The sequence below is a fragment of the Psilocybe cubensis genome, chromosome 9 (assembly GCF_017499595.1).
Source record: "Psilocybe cubensis strain MGC-MH-2018 chromosome 9, whole genome shotgun sequence".
Lineage (NCBI taxonomy): Eukaryota > Fungi > Basidiomycota > Agaricomycetes > Agaricales > Agrocybaceae > Psilocybe > Psilocybe cubensis.
In genome coordinates, this window is record NC_063007.1 from 286,613 (window position 1) to 304,422 (window position 17,810).

The window sequence follows — 17,810 nt, forward strand, 5'->3', positions numbered from 1 at the left end:
ATACACAACCTGTCAGCACACATCAGATACTCACTCATATTTGCCTCACGCTTTTTCGACGCTCAGAGGTCTGCTTCTACAGCAGCCACAAAGTCAACACTTTCTACATCTAAATCTGATATACCATCAGTAACACCCAGTCCTTCAACCCGGACACAAGCGCAGTTACTCAACTGAAGAACCACACTTCCACCGCCTCACTCCTAACAGTGCTCGCGGTCTCCGCGGTGCTCATTCGGCTCATCATCAGCGTCAGGTGTCTTGAATCCAATATCAGCGTAAGCAAGGTCAACTTCTCCAGTACTCTCCTCCTGTGCCCGCCTGTCCTGAAACACATCGCACTCGGTGGGGCTCTCGGACATTGTCATGCGCGGATATGCTAAGTTGTTTAACATTGTGAAGATGCCTTGAACTACGGTGTGCTTCTTTTATTTTATTTGATTTAGCAGTGCTAATCTCAGATTTCAGTGGGACTCGGTCGAGTCGCGCAATCCCGCAGTTCATGTTCTCGTTCAATTCCAACGTTAACGGCTGCATCGTATTCTCTCTGCACTGACTCTAAGCAAGTTGCTCGTAATCGTGACATCGAAGCACTCCTTGTGCCCTTGATCATGATTGGGCACGCCGGAGTTGTGGCTGTGGAACTATCCCGTTCTCAAGAGACTAGAAGTCAATCGTGCTGGAGAACTATATATAGGAAGAACTGAATTGATACTTTCGATGGAGGCACTCCATAATCATACTGGTAAGTGCATTGAATGTACAAGAGAATTGAACTTGGGTTGATTTATTCTAGATGTATAATATATATAGGTTGTATACATAACGTCATGATCAAGGAATAAATCTATTTTATGAAATCGAAGTCCCATGATTATTGTGTTTTGAATATACGACATGAATATTTGGCTATATTGGAATACTTATAAAGTTCAATGGGTATGCTACATTAGTCGAAGGATAAGACATCAACTACAGGCCACCTTCAACGATATCCAGACGGCGACTTCTACACAAGAATAGAGATGCAATACGGCGGTGACATGAAATACAAATAAAAACGTCCCAAGAAAAAAATTATGTACAAGGAAAACATTTAGAATGCAGCACAAGTTTAACAGCAAGATATCTATGCAGAAAGCACGTCCAAGATGATGTGACAAGAAAATGTGTCCAAAATAAAGCGATAAGAACGATGAAGAAGAAGAGGCAAACGCCCGCAAAAAACCTAGACCTCACGATCGGGAGCAGTGACACGGTGGGGAGTAATGTTATAGCGTAGGCAAAGGAAGTCGTATTCATGGGCGGCAGCGTGCTTGCGTATGACACGCTCGAAGAGTATATCATTCAGCTTGAATTCATTGTTGAGCATCTCCAGATCGACCTCCAGATCGTGATCAGCTTGAGAATCGGGGGACAAGCGAAGTCGTTGGCCTTCGATACCAATTTTACGGATGGTGATGTCGTGACGTTTTTTGAGGAATGGTCGCGCTCTTTCTTCCACTAAAAAGGTTCGCATGAAAAGTCTGGGCGTAGTTTTTGTAGTAACTCACCTGTTTCCCCGAAAACGCGCCCCAAAACCCGGATTTTTCTCCCATTTCCATAGCCTTTTGCGCTCTTGTACAGCTCGAGTGGCGAGACGAGTAAGCCGTCTAAAAAATTTCCGCTTTCTTTAAAAACTATGGAGAGGAATGCCGATATATAATGGAGTATGAAGCTTAGGAAAATTGCTGCATAGAGAGCCGTCCACCCAAAACTGAGAAGTAAACAGACAAGCAGGATGAAGAGATGGGCAGACTTAGAGTATGAATCAATGATGCCCATCATCATGAATAGCCTAGTGATGCGACTTGATGAGGGAGGCAAAGTGTCTGTGTGTGAGTGTTAATTGGAAGAAAGAACGCGAGAAACTAGAGTGATCTGTGATTGATGTGGCATCAATCGCAGCAAAACGGGTGTAAGCGCTGATTAATTGAGTTTAATAGTTCTCGTCACCAATATCTCGCACATTCTTGTTGATCATAGTCACTGTAAGTGAGTATGCAACATTTTTTATGTAGTTCTGCAGCTCAGATTGATCAGCGTACAACGTTCCAGTTCATGAATGCGCGGATGCAGCGACCACATTTGGCAGCAACGCCAACGTATTCACCCATAGTTCAAAATTAAAAGAACATGTGCACTGTCGTCCACCCCCCACACCTAGTGCCACCGATCTCCGTGGAAATGGAATGTCTATATACCGATAGTTTGTAACCACTCTAGAACTAGATATCCGCATCCTATAGAAAGGCGAGTCCGAGATTTTATCACTTCTTAATTGCTAACCTGGCTCGCTCGTCCTAGGGCATAGTTTTGCGCGCTCTCAATGCATATAACCCGTATATATACCTGATTATGATTCACTATCCGTGCATCAACGGACTTTTGGCGGCGAGCCGTCTGATCATGAGTATCATTTGTTATAATAATATGAGATGTGATATCGAGCTATTTCACTTGCTTCGTTAATTAGTACCTCTTTTGCCTGTCTGATATTCTACAAATTCAATATATATACTCGTAAGAACCAGTCCGATGATTAATTACCCTTTTGAGTACGTTTCGGTCAAACATGTATATGGTAAAAAATAGTCTACCATGTATAGTATATTCGAGTTCAAAATTTATTCAACATTTGATCGGCTGTGTTAATTAGAATAAATATCAAATTTTGTCCCTCGGTATATGTTGAAAAAAGGTTGAAATTTTGTTTTGCAATTAACTAGGGGTTATGTCTTGAATAAATGTTGAAAAATTAAAATACTAAGATTATCATATATTCAAAATATACTCAGTCGTTATTGAAGCCAATGTCCGCAGTGAGTCCTGCCGATGATCGGGCCGCAAGTCTGAGCCCTTAGATCAACTTGTTAAAGCAAGCTTGAAGCATCTATCCTTTGGAATAAAAATTCTTGGAATGTTGTTTCACTTCAAATTTCTGGATAGATTAAAGCCAATTGGCTGGGGCCGGCCATTCCCAGTTCATTTGCTACAAAATGGTTGCATACTGGGCAATATTTGAAAGTCAAAAGGATTCCACTGGCAGTATTAATTTTCAGACGAACTATCTCAAGCGGGTGGACCGTGATTAGACTCAAAGATGTATAGTTGAATAGAAAAATGCATAACTTGATCATGCAAAGCACTACTGAAGCGCCTGGTATTCTAATTGAAGGATGATTATTAATCAGATCCAAACTTATCTAACTGCATCCATAATCATTAAATTTATGAATTTCTGTCGAATAGTCATAAAGAGCCAATGATTGGAGTTTTGAAACGAGTTTTGAGCTACTACAAAGTTGCTACTAATTTGCTACTAATTGTCCCATCACGACTGCCAAAAAAAGCGTGTGCAACGACTTTTATGGCTAAGTTCGTGGCCGGCATCCGTGAGAAATCACGGCGGCCCATCGATATTAGGACTCGATAAAGCGTGCGAGGGTAAAAAAGTCGCATCGCGCTGTTCGCGACGATGCGTTCGACTCCTCTACACCCTACTGCCCACTCACTTTTTCGACTTGCGACCCTTGCCATGTGTGCCTCGCTTCTTTTTAGAAGTGTCTGGAGGCCCGGTTCTATATAATGGGCTTGTCAGCCTCAATGCCTCGTGAACCAGATTCAACTATCCCACTTACAATAGTTCCATGGTGTCAAACTGAATGGGCAATGGGTTGAATCCAGCTGCCCCTTCTACGCACTCTCTGCCAGTCAAACCCAAGAAACGATGGATAATACCACACCTGTAATTACCCTGCTTATATATAAAACCCTTGCACTGCAATAAAATGCTCCATACATGGCAGCAGGCACTTGCTGCATGGATAATCTATTATCCATTTACTTAGTCTGCCTATCAATTATCCATTCCGTTATCCAAGAGCCTTGTTATCCATTATCCATTCCCGTGTGCGCCATTAACAATTGTTTCTATCCATTGTCCGCCGTATCATCCAAAGGGTACATTATCCATAGCCCCGCTTCATGATCCAACAGCCGTTATCCATTTCTGTGCGCGCCATTAATAATCTATTCCATCCATTGTCCGCTGTATTATCCAAAGGGTACATTATCCATAGCCCCGCTTCATAATCCAACAGCCGTTATCCATGTCTGTGCACCCCATTAATAATCGATTCCATCCATAGTCCGCCCTCTTATCCAAAGGGTATATTATCCATATACCCCTGAATTATCCAACTGCCCACTATCAATTTCCATGCAAACCATTCATGACCCGCTCTATCCATCATCTGTATTCTTATCCATGGGTCATTTCCCCCTTTCATACCACGATATTCATTGCCCTGCGATTATCCAAGAGCCGTTTATCCACTCCCCTGCGCCTTATTCAACACTATCTTCCAAGAAAACAATTACAATTCCAAGAAAACATACACTATAAATATACAGAATCACTAAAAGGATGTCAAGATGTACAAGGTACGTTCTGTCTGCATCAGCTGGATGCGAGCGCAATAAAAAGCTCAAGAGAATTGAAAAAAACAGTCTGAATGTCCAAGATCACGTGTCAAAAACAAATGCCAGCGCATCACGCCTCAAGCCTTCGCTTTCTTTGTTCTTTTTTCCTTCCCAGTTTCCTCCGCCGCCTTCCTCTTGTTGTTCAGTTTCGCCTTTTGGAAGGTGTTGAAGGTGTTGAGTAGGTCACTTACTGCTAATTCCCAGAGACCATCCGAGGCTTGAGCCGAGTACCACCACTTTAACCCAACCATCACTGTCAACAGCCCATTGGGTCCACCTTTCCGTAACGAAGCCATTGAATCTTTTGCCTTCGCAGTCTCGAACGACAACGGAAGGGAATTCGGGGTTTTGGTTTGACGCCACGCCGGCTGTATGGAGTTCCACCAGGTCATCCATGACTTCTGAAATTCGTCTTGACGGATAGCTGGGATAGCGGTGTATTTGCGGGATGAGGAAAGCCATTTCCCGAGGGCTGTTGGTCTGCCTTTCGCGGGGAGCCTCAACTGCAACGGTAATCAGTATCTTTATCTGCTTTTGTGCATGATCCGGGACTCACAGAACTCGTATCCATCTCAGCAATTTCCATTCTCTCGAAACTCTCCCATGCGCGCACACATTCCTGCCATTTTTCTACCTCGATATCTTTGAATAGATATTCACTCGCTGCCAACAGCCATGCTGTGGTCTGTGGAGCATCCTTCGAAGCTGCTGCCTTTCTGTTACGACTACGCGTTGCACTGGCGTCCAAGTTCTCGCTTTTGTCTGGAGCCGCAGTCAAAGGTGCATGCATGCCACTCTCGGGAATAATTGGATCGTTTACTGCATGGTTGGATAGAACTCCAGCTGAGTTTGTGGCGCTGAGCACTGGCGCTGACGTCTGGGCAGGGACTATGGTGTGAGGTGCTGAGATGGAATGGTTTGGGTCCAATAGCATCGGTGCGTTTGCCTGTCCTGCCATCATATCCTGACTTTGTAACATTTGGCCATGTAAACCAGGAAGCGTCACTGTGTTGTTTGTGTTGAGGGCAAGTGCGGTTCCCATCATGTTTGGATCCGCTGCGTACTGTTGCAGGGCCAGGTCAATTCTATCCCATTCCTCTTCTGAAAAGTTCAAGGTAAGTCCATCGCCCCTATTCGCATCACCCGCTTGTAGCCGCATCATATCCTGGCCTACAGCAGCTGTCAACTGGTCTATGTCTTGGCCACCAACTCCATCCGTCATAGAAATGGCAGCACCATAAGGCAAGAACGCAGCAACTGGATTTGGGGCCACCTTGGCCTGTTGAGGTAGAGGATTGGCAGGCGGAAGGAAGTTTTGTGCCTCAATGGTAGCGTGGGTAGCACCATTTGTAGCTGGGTAACAAGGTGGGCTTGGACTTGCCACACTTTGAGTCGGTTGCACCTGAGCTGGTTGGACTGTGCTTTGTGTCATGACAGGAGCCTGAGCAAAGCCGATGGCCACCGCCGGCGCCGCTGTCATAGAGGCCATTGCAGTCTGTTGTGCGGCCTCAGGGGGAGTATGAGCTGCAGTTATGGTGTTTGGAATAGGGCCAGAAAGCTGAGCGGCACTTCCCATGTGAGCATTGGTTGATGAGATGGGTACTGATGCAGCTGTATAAGTTGGATGGAAGGGCACCTGATTGATAGCAATTGGAAGGCCAGAAAGCTGAGCGACACTGCCCATGTGAGCATGGGTTGATGAGGTGGGGACCAACGCAGCTGGGTCGGGCACCTGATTGACAGCGATTGGAAGTGCATTGCTCTGAATCTCTGGTTGTGTAGTCACAGGGGGAGTTGTTTCCGACAAGACATTTTCTTGCCCTGCGTCGCCGGTTTCAACTTTGCTGGTACTGGCAACTTGGTTCTCTTCTGGCTTTGCCTTTGAGCTATTGAGAGTTTGTCGGTCGCGATCCTCTTGCGCTAAAGAAAATGGTTGATTAGGTCACTATGTGTTAGAAATACAGATAAATTGCTCACAGAAAACATTGTATAAAAAAAGTCTGAACGGCGATAGCACATGTTGGTAAAAATGTTCATTCGCAATAGAAAACAGTTGTTCATATTTGTCTCGACCGTTGTGGACAGCGACAGTACGAATTTTGCCTTGATCAGCAGGCTCAGGTCCTCCAGCAATTACTGTGAAAACCCATCCGGTACGACTGCTCATTTCATCTATAAACGCTTGGATAGTTTCCGGCAATGTCAAGAGATTACTAACTTTGTATCAGTAAGACTTTAGCACAAAGAATAGATCACTTACATTGCGCATTCTTCTGGAGACATGACTTCCGGCATGTCAGGAATTTGTCCCTTCAGCTCCTTGAGCTTTGCCAACTCGGCACGAATTTCCGCCTTTACCTCATCAGACTCGTCATTCCAGGCCTCCCCGGTGCACTTGTTGATGATTGCAATTCGGTGACCTTCAGGATTGGTGCGGAGAGCCTCTATTACTCGTGGCCTAATGCGTTCATCATAATATTTCTTGGAATACAAATTTGTTTCCGAGAGAAGTCGGGGAGCGTTGTTGCCACCAATAACAATGGTCGGACCTCGCCGATGTTGGGTGCCGGCCCCACGATTATTAAACCAATTAACAATTTGCTGTTACAAATATGACCTCGTCAAAGAAACTCATACACTAAGTATGAATTGTGCTTACGTTTTTCCGCAACTTAACCCATTCTGCATGAGAAAGTTCGGTTTTCGTTTGAGGCAAAACAACAGGTGCATTTTTCTTTTTCTTCTTCTTTTTTGGAACAGTCATTGGTCTAACTTCAGCCTCAGGCGTAGGCCACAAGACAAAAAATTCTTGGTATATTTTTGTCCAAAAATTGGGGGTGGTTTTTGTACGCTGGGACGCCTGGAACTCAGGAACCTTGGCGGATAGAAACTCAATTTGTTCGGGAGTCCCCCACGGTAGCGGCGGCATTTTGATCTAAGTATAGCAGTTGTTCTAAGAATAAATGAATGTCAAATTGTTTGTTTTTTAAGCGCACGCAAACTCACCTCAAATAACAGAGTTAGACTTAAGGTCCAGAAAATGCAGTAAGACCTTCTAGCTACTTCTTCGATTTGACGGCAATAGCTTGCTTACATTATTGAGAGATTCACCGCAATTTACCGTGTAACTGTACAGTTGCTGATGCTTCTTTGGACTCTGCATATAAAGATGCTCCTATCTGCCGCAATCTTATCCTTAACTCCCTACTCGCAAAAAAAACCTCTCACAAAATGGCTCAACAAAGTACACCTCCCCCAACTCTCCCTAATTCTACCGTCCCTCCCTCTACCGCCCCTGCAAGCCGTATAATGTCTACCCGTGTTGGCGACGTTATCAATCTCCTTCTTGCACTAAACAATGCTGGTACGTGCCCATTTTTGAGTTTCATGTTAATTTCAACTTGTTTACATTTAATCAGGATTAGAAGTTGTTCGTACACCCGATGGCGTTGATCATGCTTCAGGGTTGGAAAACCTTGCCATGGGGGAGCTTATCTTGATTCTCCAAATCATGGGCATTCATGTCAAGGGTAATCGCGCTACTGCTGCACCCCCTCCTCCTTCTGATAGTAAGTCATCTTCGACTCCCTTTAACCTAATGTTTTATTTAATTGGACTGTAGGCCGTGATCCCTTGGTCCAAGAGATTGAACAGATGGTTATTTCATCTGCTCGTCGTCAGGCTATTAATCTTTTCTTTAGGCTTACCAATGGGCCGTTGAGTAAGTGAACACTGTTCATACTATCATGCTCAGCACAATCTAATTAATTTTAGCCGTCCCACCTGTCATTCTTGAAGAGTTATCATCAACTGTGGCTCCCCCTCCTTCGTCTGTTGAACCACAGGCCACCGTCACTGATCCTGCCCTACTTCCTCCAAAGTCCCAGTCTGCCTCCGACACTGTCATGCCCAAAGGCTTTGTGTGCATGTCCTGCAACACGTATAACCCTATTCGCCCATCTGAAAAGCCAGTCTACGTTGTGTTTTGTGGTACAGATGTGGGGGTCTTTGACCATTGGTATGTTCCACATTCTTTTGAGATTGCATTTTGCTCAATTTAACACATATTTAACAGGAAAGATGCTCAGAGCCTTGTTTCTGGCATATCTCATGCTTGCCATTGTCGTTATAATAGTCGCGAGGAGGGTGAGAGGGCGTTCCAAGCTGCTTTGACTGCCGGAAAGGTTCGCATACTTGGTAATCCTATTGCTGCGCCTGGAGCTATTGTCTCTTCCTTGTCCCCAAATGCCCCCAATGGCACCTCTGGCTCCTCCAGCGAGGCCTCTAGTAGCTCGGATTAATGAGTAGACTTACTCCACCCTCGGGGTTTTTCCTTTTCCGTTCAATATCGTGTAGACAGCACCATTTGTCACCGCGTATGAAAAGTTTCCCCGCACTTTTAGTAGCACCACTTGTATCTCTTGTACATCTCATTTTGATTTCTTGTCTGTGTTTCCGAATATATCTTGAACTTGTGCTGCTCTCCATATCCGTGTGAATGAAATCTTCAATAATCAAATAAAATATTATTGAATGTCTCTTTTGTAGAGTCATTATATTATGCCATGTACCCCCATGCACCGTAGCTTCAATGTCGAACGATATACAATGATGTTTGTACTATATTAAAAGTCCAATAGAAGTAATAACCCTATTGCGAAACCTTTTGAAATTCAAAGGATTTAGCATTGTAGTTGCGTTCAACGAATTCAAGGTCTTCCATTGCAGTCAATTCAATCTCTTGCAACCAAGATTGTGTCTTCTCTAGCAGTTTTGCAAGAGCGACTGTCTTATTCCACTCTGGGCCAACTCCTGAACACATATATATATGGTTTTTATATCGGGAAATTGGCCCAAGAAAGTGCTCTATCTTGTCAACCGATTCCGATAATTCGTGCATGTCTTGATTGCTGATAAACTGGAGGCAGATTGCCTCAGTATGTGCAATAGGATCCGATTTGATAAAGGTGTTGAAGCGCCGGTAGACTCGAAGAACTTCGTCCAACCAAGTGGCCGCCGGTGGCTTTGACTTGGAGACAGGCTCTTGTTCAACAGCCTGTGCTTTACGTGCCGTTTCAATTCTAGAAATGAAGATTAATTCAATCTATAGAGATTATGCACATTCATAATCAGCAGGAATACCTTTTTTGTTGGATGCGAGCATATTTTCTTCTGCGACGTCGGTTTATGCTATCCTTGCATCTAAAAAACATTATAAAACATGTTTGTAACCAGATTTATGGGAGGAAAACAACTGAATGCTACTTCTCATAATATTTCTTGCTCTTCTGCCTATTTGCGGCAAGTTTCTCAGCTTCAGAAAAATACTTGCGCTGTCGTCCCATTGGTAAAGGTGAAAGCCAGGTAGCGATTTATTAGAAACTTTGCATTACTTACACGCCATTTCAGGGCTTCGTCTGACTTTTTTAACTACCAGGTAAACCCCCCCTCCAAAGGGTACCAATTGAAACATTGAATTAATCTACACTCAACTCTCGTCATCCAGAGCTTTACAACCATCTGTGCCGATGTTCTATGGTTTTTGAACTCTGCAAGATAAGTTTTCAGGCTATGTCTAGACTGGGATTGAAAATGTAAAATAATAATAGAAGACCTTACCGTCATCCATTTGTTCGTTGGCTATCAATGGCTGGCAGCACCCTAATGTCAACCTTCAGCTTCATTATCCATTTACTAGTCCTTTATTGATTGGGACTTACTTTACCGTCATCCATTCATTCAATTGTTATCCATGAGTTGTTTGCAACACTCTTGTCCTCGTTGTCCATTTCCTTGCCTGTTATTGATCAATTATTTTTGCTGACTCGCTGCTTATAAGTTGGGATGAACGCCACAAAACTCATCTGCATCACCTTTGACCTGCCCATAGACACCACTATCGCGTTTATCAGCAACTCACAACCAATGGCCAAGGTTAAGCAAAGACGCCGTCGTACAGATAATTTCAAAGGTCCATCGGTGAGTAGACTTGAGCCTGATTGTTATAAAATGTGATCATTTTTACTAAATTGTCGTTCAAATTTGTAGGCAGTCACAATAGAGCCCGGCATTAGACCAGTTACATTGGATACGAAGTCCAAACAAGACAAATTTCTCGCCGATGCTGGCCCATATTATCGCCAGGCCAAGTCTAAGGGAGAAAAGGAAGAGTTTCTTCACGAAATCAGCCAACTTTGGTTTAGAATTTGGCCGGAGGATCCGTTGAATACGGCAGACATTGATTTTGCACGTCACAGACAAAAGAATATTATGAAGGTGAAAGTTGTGTTTATATTTTTGTATGCCGCTAACTAACGTCTATATGTTACAGAAAATCAGAACAAGGCTGTTACTCCTCGGTGCCTTTGGGATTGTGGAAGGAGATACGTTGTGGAGGGACTTTATTGCTGCCAAAATGCACGAGCTCCATCCTGACAAGCTACCCTCTGTCTGATCTAGCCACTGTTTTGTTCGGCTTAATGTACCTACTACATAGTGGTCCAGATTTTAAATTTGCACAAATTATACTCTAGTGACACTCAACCATTTTGTATGCATTACGGCCTTCTGACATGGTCGTCAACTTCTCTGTTACACCATCCCATTGTTTCGCACAACGGTCACCTATATCACGTCGTATATCTGCCTGTTTCTTTGCATAAGCAATCTTACCAGAATTGATAGCTTGTGCATCTCGGTTAGGTACATCCGTCGAGTCGATGATATCCTGTGCACGAGAATCCCACTGAGCGGCTTGCCAAGCAAAAAAAGCAATAACACGGCGCATCTCCTCTGCTAATAATACACACTCCTCTTGCCAGCGATGTGCGCGTGCACGGGCTTTGCACCATTCGATACGAAGAGCTGGACACTAGCATTTGTTTGCATTCAATTAGGTAAGGTAAAGACAACACACCTGCCTGTGTACACTTTTCGGCGTCTTCGCCCATACCGTGTACCTTCCATATCCAGGACAGTTTCTTGCGGCCTTCACTTCCAGAGTCGTCCATAGAGCTCAGTCCTCTAACATCAGTGTCCAGCAGTGGACGAAGGATATCACGCCACGTGTAGTATACCGTTGGCGTTGAAAGCAAATCAAGAGCTTGATACGCAACATTGTATCGCGCTGTTGCAAATTTAATCTTTTCTTCAACAGCTGCGAGCAACGTCAAGCTTCTTGTCTGCATACGCTGTCCTCGTGAGTGTCGCTTTTTTGAGTTTAGCATATGTGAGCGAAGGAGTAAGAAAGCACGGAGGTTGTTGAGGCAATCTTCAGCCTGGGCATATCGGTACTGCGATTCGCATTTTAGCAATATGTGGGATGAAAATCGGATGGTTTCTGTGTTGTAGGAAGGCAAATATAGCTTGATATCCTGTACCGCTACTGGTGTCTCAGCCTGCAAGTTTTCGCGCGCACGCAGAGCTGCAACTGCAGGCATATAAAGGTGCTGTATATTTATCCAAGCATCAATGCGTCGTTTTAATGAGTTTGATCGTTCGAGAATTTTAGTCTGTTGGATGTTCGTAGAATGGGCTCCAAGTTTGGAGATGTCAAGCGCAAGTCGTGCTCTAGTCTTGTTTGTAACCATGTAAAAAATAGCCTATAAACGACGTACTGTGATTCCTCAAGCTGTAAGCCCTGTGATATCAAGACACTCGGAGTTACTTCCTCATGTAAAGTAGTCATCTCTCCGCGTTTTAATGCATCTGAGTCCTCACGAGCTAATTGAAGACGAACATCGGATTCCTTGACAGAACCTAGCAATGCACCATAAACAATAGAACAAGAATCAGAAAAATACACGTACTATTCTTCGGAATCACATAGGGATTCGGTTGACTGGAGTCCTTTTCCCATGTCAAACACATCTGGGTCCATTCCGACGTCGATTCTTCTGGCAATGCAGCGTCAAACTCAATGAACGCCTCGACCTGTTCTTGTCGCTCTTGAATAGCTTCCTTCGCTTTCCGTAAAAATGTTTCAACTAAAGTGCTTGTCAATATATGTGCATAGATTGCAGAATATTACGACGTACCAATCGTGATAATTTTTCGCCAGTTATAATCTCCAAAATGGTCATCCAATGTGTCGTTCCGAGACCCTGGCCCCATTTCCTTTGTGCTGCTGGCTATACCGTTTGCCGTTGCCCATCCTCTCTCTGGTGCCTCCCCATCTGTGCGCCCAACTCCCGGAGTATAGTTGAAAGAGAAAGACGTTTGGCATTTCTGAATATGAGCAGCAAGGTGGAATTTTGGTACGAGGTAGACAATGGAGAGATTTGATGGATCGGAGAGCACATTCTTAGGATATAATTGGCACCTTTTCATGAGATTGATCCACCATTGGCAGGCAATGTCGTAGGAGACAACAAGACGGAGTAAAAGTGTGGCTGCGATTGTTGATAAGAAGAAATAATCCATATTAACGTATCTACGGCATCATGTGAGTCATGTTGACATGCAAGCATGTGACTGAAGACCTTACCTTTCACCCTTTTGTAAGTCTCCTACTGCCACGGGTCGCTTCATGTCGTGTCGACTACATTCGGCTGTACCAAGTCCACTTGCTGCTGTCCCATGTCCACCTCGTGAGTTAGCCGATTTGATAGCATCGTGGTTATTGCATGAGCTCTTTTCATCTGCAACTTGACCATCGTAGTTTGCCAAGTAGTTTTTGAATTTGCAACTCTCAACCATATAGGCATATCCATGATTAAGCCCAGGGTCTCGCTCATCTGTAGATACGTTCATTCGCTTCAAACGAAAGTTGGCATCAATAGCTATAAAAAGAGAATAAAGCCATCTATTTTTGGACGTGACAATCAGACCCAATTGCCAGTGGACAACACCAACGAGTAAAAATTGGTACGTACTGTTCTGATTCTGGCCTCTCCTTCCAATTGTCGGGTAGATTGATGCCCGGGTGGGGACATGCAGGACATAGAACAGCACATTCACCCTCTTTAGTCCCATTAACACCGGTCTCAGAGTGACCTCGACCCATCCGTTTGAGGAGACGTACATGACGCCACTCACGTATGATCCTCAAGAAGACAGGATATCTGTCCTACATATTGAATATTAAAGATAGCAGGATAATAGAAGAAATGGAAGAGCTCACTGGTGGTGCCTTTGTGCCGGTGTTGTCTGTCAACCGTGATAATGTAGAGTAATACTCGTATCCCGAGACCTTCGAGTTAAATGAAAGGAGCTGAAAGTGTTCCAGCACATCAAATGTAGCCGCTGTTTTGGGATCGCCTACTGTAGAAGGAAATAAGCGGGCGCGAAGAAGTTGGATGGGCTTGGATGGTGCAGAAGGGCACCCGCAGTAGTCTAAGGCAATTTCATGGATTCCTGTACGCGCAATGACCACAAATTCGTCGTTGAAAGCTACCATTGGTATAGGACAGTCATCATGTCCCAGCTGCACTCGCATTCCAAGTTTCTTGAGGCTGGTCCTGCGAAAGTAATGTCCAGTCCAGACCTGCAAATTTGTCAATAATTCAGTATCATCATAGCCAACCCCACTCGCCTCGATTCTATGAAATGGGTTGACCGAATGAGACCGGAGAACACAAGCGAGACACAACAGAGATCCGCTCCAACAGTCTTTGCAGCGAAACGCGCCTGCTTCGAGGTCCGAAATACACCCAATTTCAGAGCATTTCTGGAGATTTGCCTGCCCACCAATACCCTCCAGCCGGAGAAACTCTTCAACGTAGGTGTCAATATGCGGAGTCCAGAAGTGGATGGGATGTGTCTAATCGAATATGTGAGTGGTAGGTGCTGAAACACACATCTATTAGAGCAGGAAACTGTACGTACCGATTGTGTTTTTCGTTTTTTCTGTGGAACCTCTTCTTCAGGATCAGCTTGAACCTTATCTCCAGTCTTCAAGTTTGGCTTGAGATAATTCTTTAGCCCCAATGCCTCCAATTCGCATTCTGCCATTTCTTCCAACTCAAGATCACCATCAAAAATCCTATACGGAGATTCTTCGCTCAGCACCCAATCAAGTCGAGGAGTAGGCGATTCCACAGAGCCTAGAGGAGGGGGTGTGGGAAGCATAGGCTGAATTCCTTGCGGCAGCGGCATCCGTATGGTATGGTGCGTGCGTCCATGGTATTCAGTGTGAATGTCGCCAAACGATGCTGTTTTCGCGTCTCGTTCATCAGGAGAGATATATTCGTCATAATAAACCTTTTTCTTGCGATTCACTCGGCGTTTCATGTTGTAAGTTGAAAGAACCTGCGAGCTAAGTGTATACACAAAAGAGACAAGGAAGCTTTGAACAGAAACGTCATTTCCAAGGAGACTAGAAGCGGAAACAAGAGGATGTATAACTCATACTGATATGGATTATTAGCTCAGAGTGGTTGATGGATATTTTACAAGGAAATGGATAGACTTCAAACATTGATGGACAGTAAGGAAAGGTATCAATGACAGTGAATGATGGGAAATGTTACGGGGAACCAAATTAATAAGTGCCTGATCTTCACGGGTGACAAGCGGGATGGATTAACGGGAGGCCATGGATGACAAGGGCATTCAATAATCAACGTTGGTATGGATGGAGACTGCGCACTGCACGGGTGTCAAGAGTGATGGATAAGTAGAGGGGCAATGAATGATTAGGGCAATAAATGAGCGCGATGGATAATGAGAAGAGAAATGGATGTTGAGGGTGATGAATAATGAACGCACATATCGATAGGCGCCTGCACTACGCGGGTGTCAAGCCTGATGGATAATCAGAGAAATGGATGTCGAGGGCGATCAATAATGAATGTGGGAATGGATGAGGGGCAGCCTGTGCAATGGTGGAGGGCGATGGATAATAAGAAAGGCAGTTGATGTCGAGGATGATGAATAATGAACATAGATATCGATAGGCGCCTGCACTGTGCGGGTGTCAAGCCTGATGGATAATCAGAAAGGCAATGGATGTCGAGGGATATCAATAATGAACGTACATATTGATAGGCACCTGCACTGCGCGGGTGTCAAGCGTGATGGATAATCAGAAGGGCAATGGATGTTGAGGGAGATCAGGCTGATGGATAATTATATGGGCAACGGATGACAAGGGCAATGAATAATGAACGTACATATCGATAGGCGCCTGCACTGCGCGGGTGTCAAGTGTGATGGATAATCGGAAGGGAAATGGATGTCAAGGGAGATCAGGCTGATGGATAATCATATGGGCAACGGATGACAAGGGCAATGGATAATGAACGTACATATCGATAGGCGGGTGCACTGCGCGGATGTCCAGCGTGATGGATAATCAGAAGGGCAATGGATGTTGAGGCCCATGGATGACATACTAGTTATGGATTACGAAGGGGTATGAATGACAGCGTGGGTATTGAATAATGGCTCAGCAGTTTGGGGAATACTATGGATAAAGTTCTAATGTATCTATCATAAAGGCGTTGGATAATTATTGATGGGGAATGCATTGCCGTGGCTCATATATGAGGTATGCGCAAGGTCTTCTGGAGGTTGATATATAAGAACGACTGCTACGCCTCAATACCATCGTTCTCGATCTCACTAGCCTCCACTATCTCCACCCCATCTGCCACCTGCGCCATCATCTCGGGGAGCGCCGATTGTACTTGGATCGGTCGCTTGACACTCCTCTTCGGCCCTGCGACGGTTTCTGAGCTTGGTCCTGCCACCATGGCCTTGCTCTTTTTTGCTGTGGGGAGGTCATCTGCATGACCGTCCTCCGCCATCGCATCTGCGTGGGATCTCTTTCGGGAGATCCTACAAGAAAAAATCATGTTTGTTGAGCTTACTGCGCTGAAGTGATGGTTTTGTGACTTTTACCTTTTGCTCTCCGGGTTACGCCTTGAATGTGGCAGTTCCTCGCTATGTCACAGGATATGTTGTCAGCATCTACTCAGCAGAGAGGATGAATGAAATATCATACCTTCCATCCCTTCCTCGTGCATGGCTGTCATTTACGTGCTCTACGGGCATTTGGTGCCCGGAGCTAATTCCATGTGCGTCGGTGGTGGATTCGATTATGTTATTTTCTTTCTCCTCTCTGGACGAGGAGAAAGAGCTTGTTGGATAATGGCTGTGGCTGGGCCATATCACTGTGCTCGACAGTTGCAACTGCTGTCTATGCGAAAGTCAATACACAGGTACATATAATGATGATAATAAATAGGATTTGACTCTTACCGCTGGTTTTGTAGTACAACTGCTTTGCTGCCAGGCATGTCGCGGACGGCAGTCGTATTCCAACTGTCGGTTTGGTCTAGTCCTAAAGTGATCGTTGGTTAATAACCATAAACGGGACCGAGAGGGCATACTGCACTTACTCAGACTGTCATCGATGGGAAAGGAGGGTGATTTTGGGTGCGAGGATTCCTCCGACATCGACCAGAATGGCGTAGACTTTGATACTGTTGAATCTGAAAGTGGCGCGATGGGTAATGAAACCGAAAGGTGCTCATTATAATTGTGCCCATTAGGCGACGTTAATGATGGTTCGTGATATGGGAATCTTGATGATGTGGGGGCATTGAGCTGCCTTCCAGTGGGGGGAGCTACGGGACATTTGTCTATGGGACCGACCAAAGTGAAGTCAGCATGAAAGTACCATAAGTGTGTTCGAAATAGTATTCACTCGAGCTATGATACGCATCCCCTGGCTCTGGTGTGAATCTTCGTGCAGAAGGTAAGATGAATTGGGGGTCTTCCAGGTGATGTTGGGACATAAAAAGGGGACCACCGCCCTCCATTATCAATCTAAGTGGAGAATTTGCATCTAGCTGATCTAGCTCAACCAGACACTCGAGAAATAGCTTGAGACCATCTTGATACTGGGGTGCTATGATAATATACATTTCAAATCAGCGAAAGACACCCAAGTGCTTCCCAATGGCGCATCCAGCTTACAGGATTCGTCAACGTCGGTCCATCGATCCATGTACGAACTCTCTTGGTGGTGCAAGTATGCCGAGGATACACGGTCGCTATCTGCGAAGCCGTTGTCTAGTGTAGAATCTACGACGGGTGCAGTGCAGAGGTGAGCCATTACTAGCAGTGGTTGTATTGGGGTGGCGGGAAGAATGCAGAAGTGCTTTCTGTCTCCTAAAAACCACAATCGATGGGTGTGTGTATGTAAAATCTCAGGCTGTTCGTTGCAATCCATTGAATCGGGCTTGTTCTGATAAATTGGGTACACCAATCATGAGAAACTGTCCGTTACTTCTCAAGTCATGGCTTCTTCCATAGGGTTACACACAAGGCCGCGGCTATGT

The 17,810-nt window shown here is 44.9% G+C and overlaps 7 protein-coding genes across 7 annotated transcripts; 2 read left to right on the plus strand and 5 right to left on the minus strand.

Moving 5' to 3' along the window:
* Positions 1–1,228: 1,228 nt before the first annotated feature.
* Positions 1,229–2,023, minus strand: JR316_0009539 (uncharacterized protein; the record flags this gene model as incomplete). Its single annotated transcript, XM_047895240.1, has 3 exons — positions 1,229–1,503; positions 1,554–1,652; positions 1,996–2,023. 3 exons carry the CDS (start codon positions 2,021–2,023, stop codon positions 1,229–1,231), a joined length of 402 nt encoding a protein of 133 aa, XP_047744959.1.
* Positions 2,024–4,601: 2,578 nt separating this feature from the next.
* JR316_0009540 (uncharacterized protein) lies at positions 4,602–7,453 on the minus strand (the record flags this gene model as incomplete). Its single annotated transcript, XM_047895241.1, has 5 exons — positions 4,602–5,027; positions 5,081–6,444; positions 6,598–6,737; positions 6,785–7,125; positions 7,184–7,453. The coding sequence occupies 5 exons, from the start codon at positions 7,451–7,453 to the stop codon at positions 4,602–4,604; spliced, it is 2,541 nt and encodes an 846-aa protein (XP_047744960.1).
* Positions 7,454–7,755: 302 nt separating this feature from the next.
* On the plus strand, positions 7,756–8,825 carry JR316_0009541 (uncharacterized protein; the record flags this gene model as incomplete). The annotated part of the gene is made up of 5 exons (XM_047895242.1): positions 7,756–7,888; positions 7,944–8,093; positions 8,147–8,245; positions 8,299–8,542; positions 8,600–8,825. The coding sequence occupies 5 exons, from the start codon at positions 7,756–7,758 to the stop codon at positions 8,823–8,825; spliced, it is 852 nt and encodes a 283-aa protein (XP_047744961.1).
* Positions 8,826–9,175: 350 nt separating this feature from the next.
* Positions 9,176–9,869, minus strand: JR316_0009542 (uncharacterized protein; the record flags this gene model as incomplete). Its single annotated transcript, XM_047895243.1, has 3 exons — positions 9,176–9,605; positions 9,667–9,726; positions 9,790–9,869. The coding sequence occupies 3 exons, from the start codon at positions 9,867–9,869 to the stop codon at positions 9,176–9,178; spliced, it is 570 nt and encodes a 189-aa protein (XP_047744962.1).
* A 580-nt stretch (positions 9,870–10,449) lies between these two features.
* Positions 10,450–10,978, plus strand: JR316_0009543 (uncharacterized protein; the record flags this gene model as incomplete). The annotated part of the gene is made up of 3 exons (XM_047895244.1): positions 10,450–10,503; positions 10,573–10,800; positions 10,856–10,978. The coding sequence occupies 3 exons, from the start codon at positions 10,450–10,452 to the stop codon at positions 10,976–10,978; spliced, it is 405 nt and encodes a 134-aa protein (XP_047744963.1).
* A 75-nt stretch (positions 10,979–11,053) lies between these two features.
* On the minus strand, positions 11,054–14,754 carry JR316_0009544 (uncharacterized protein; the record flags this gene model as incomplete). The annotated part of the gene is made up of 9 exons (XM_047895245.1): positions 11,054–11,388; positions 11,441–12,093; positions 12,141–12,282; positions 12,333–12,509; positions 12,561–12,955; positions 13,010–13,327; positions 13,398–13,591; positions 13,646–14,284; positions 14,350–14,754. The coding sequence occupies 9 exons, from the start codon at positions 14,752–14,754 to the stop codon at positions 11,054–11,056; spliced, it is 3,258 nt and encodes a 1,085-aa protein (XP_047744964.1).
* Positions 14,755–16,055: 1,301 nt separating this feature from the next.
* JR316_0009545 (uncharacterized protein) lies at positions 16,056–17,584 on the minus strand (the record flags this gene model as incomplete). The annotated part of the gene is given in 7 exon segments (XM_047895246.1): positions 16,056–16,302; positions 16,366–16,407; positions 16,469–16,663; positions 16,726–16,807; positions 16,866–17,108; positions 17,174–17,377; positions 17,392–17,584. The coding sequence occupies 7 exon segments, from the start codon at positions 17,582–17,584 to the stop codon at positions 16,056–16,058; spliced, it is 1,206 nt and encodes a 401-aa protein (XP_047744965.1).
* Between the last annotated feature and the right edge of the window lie 226 nt (positions 17,585–17,810).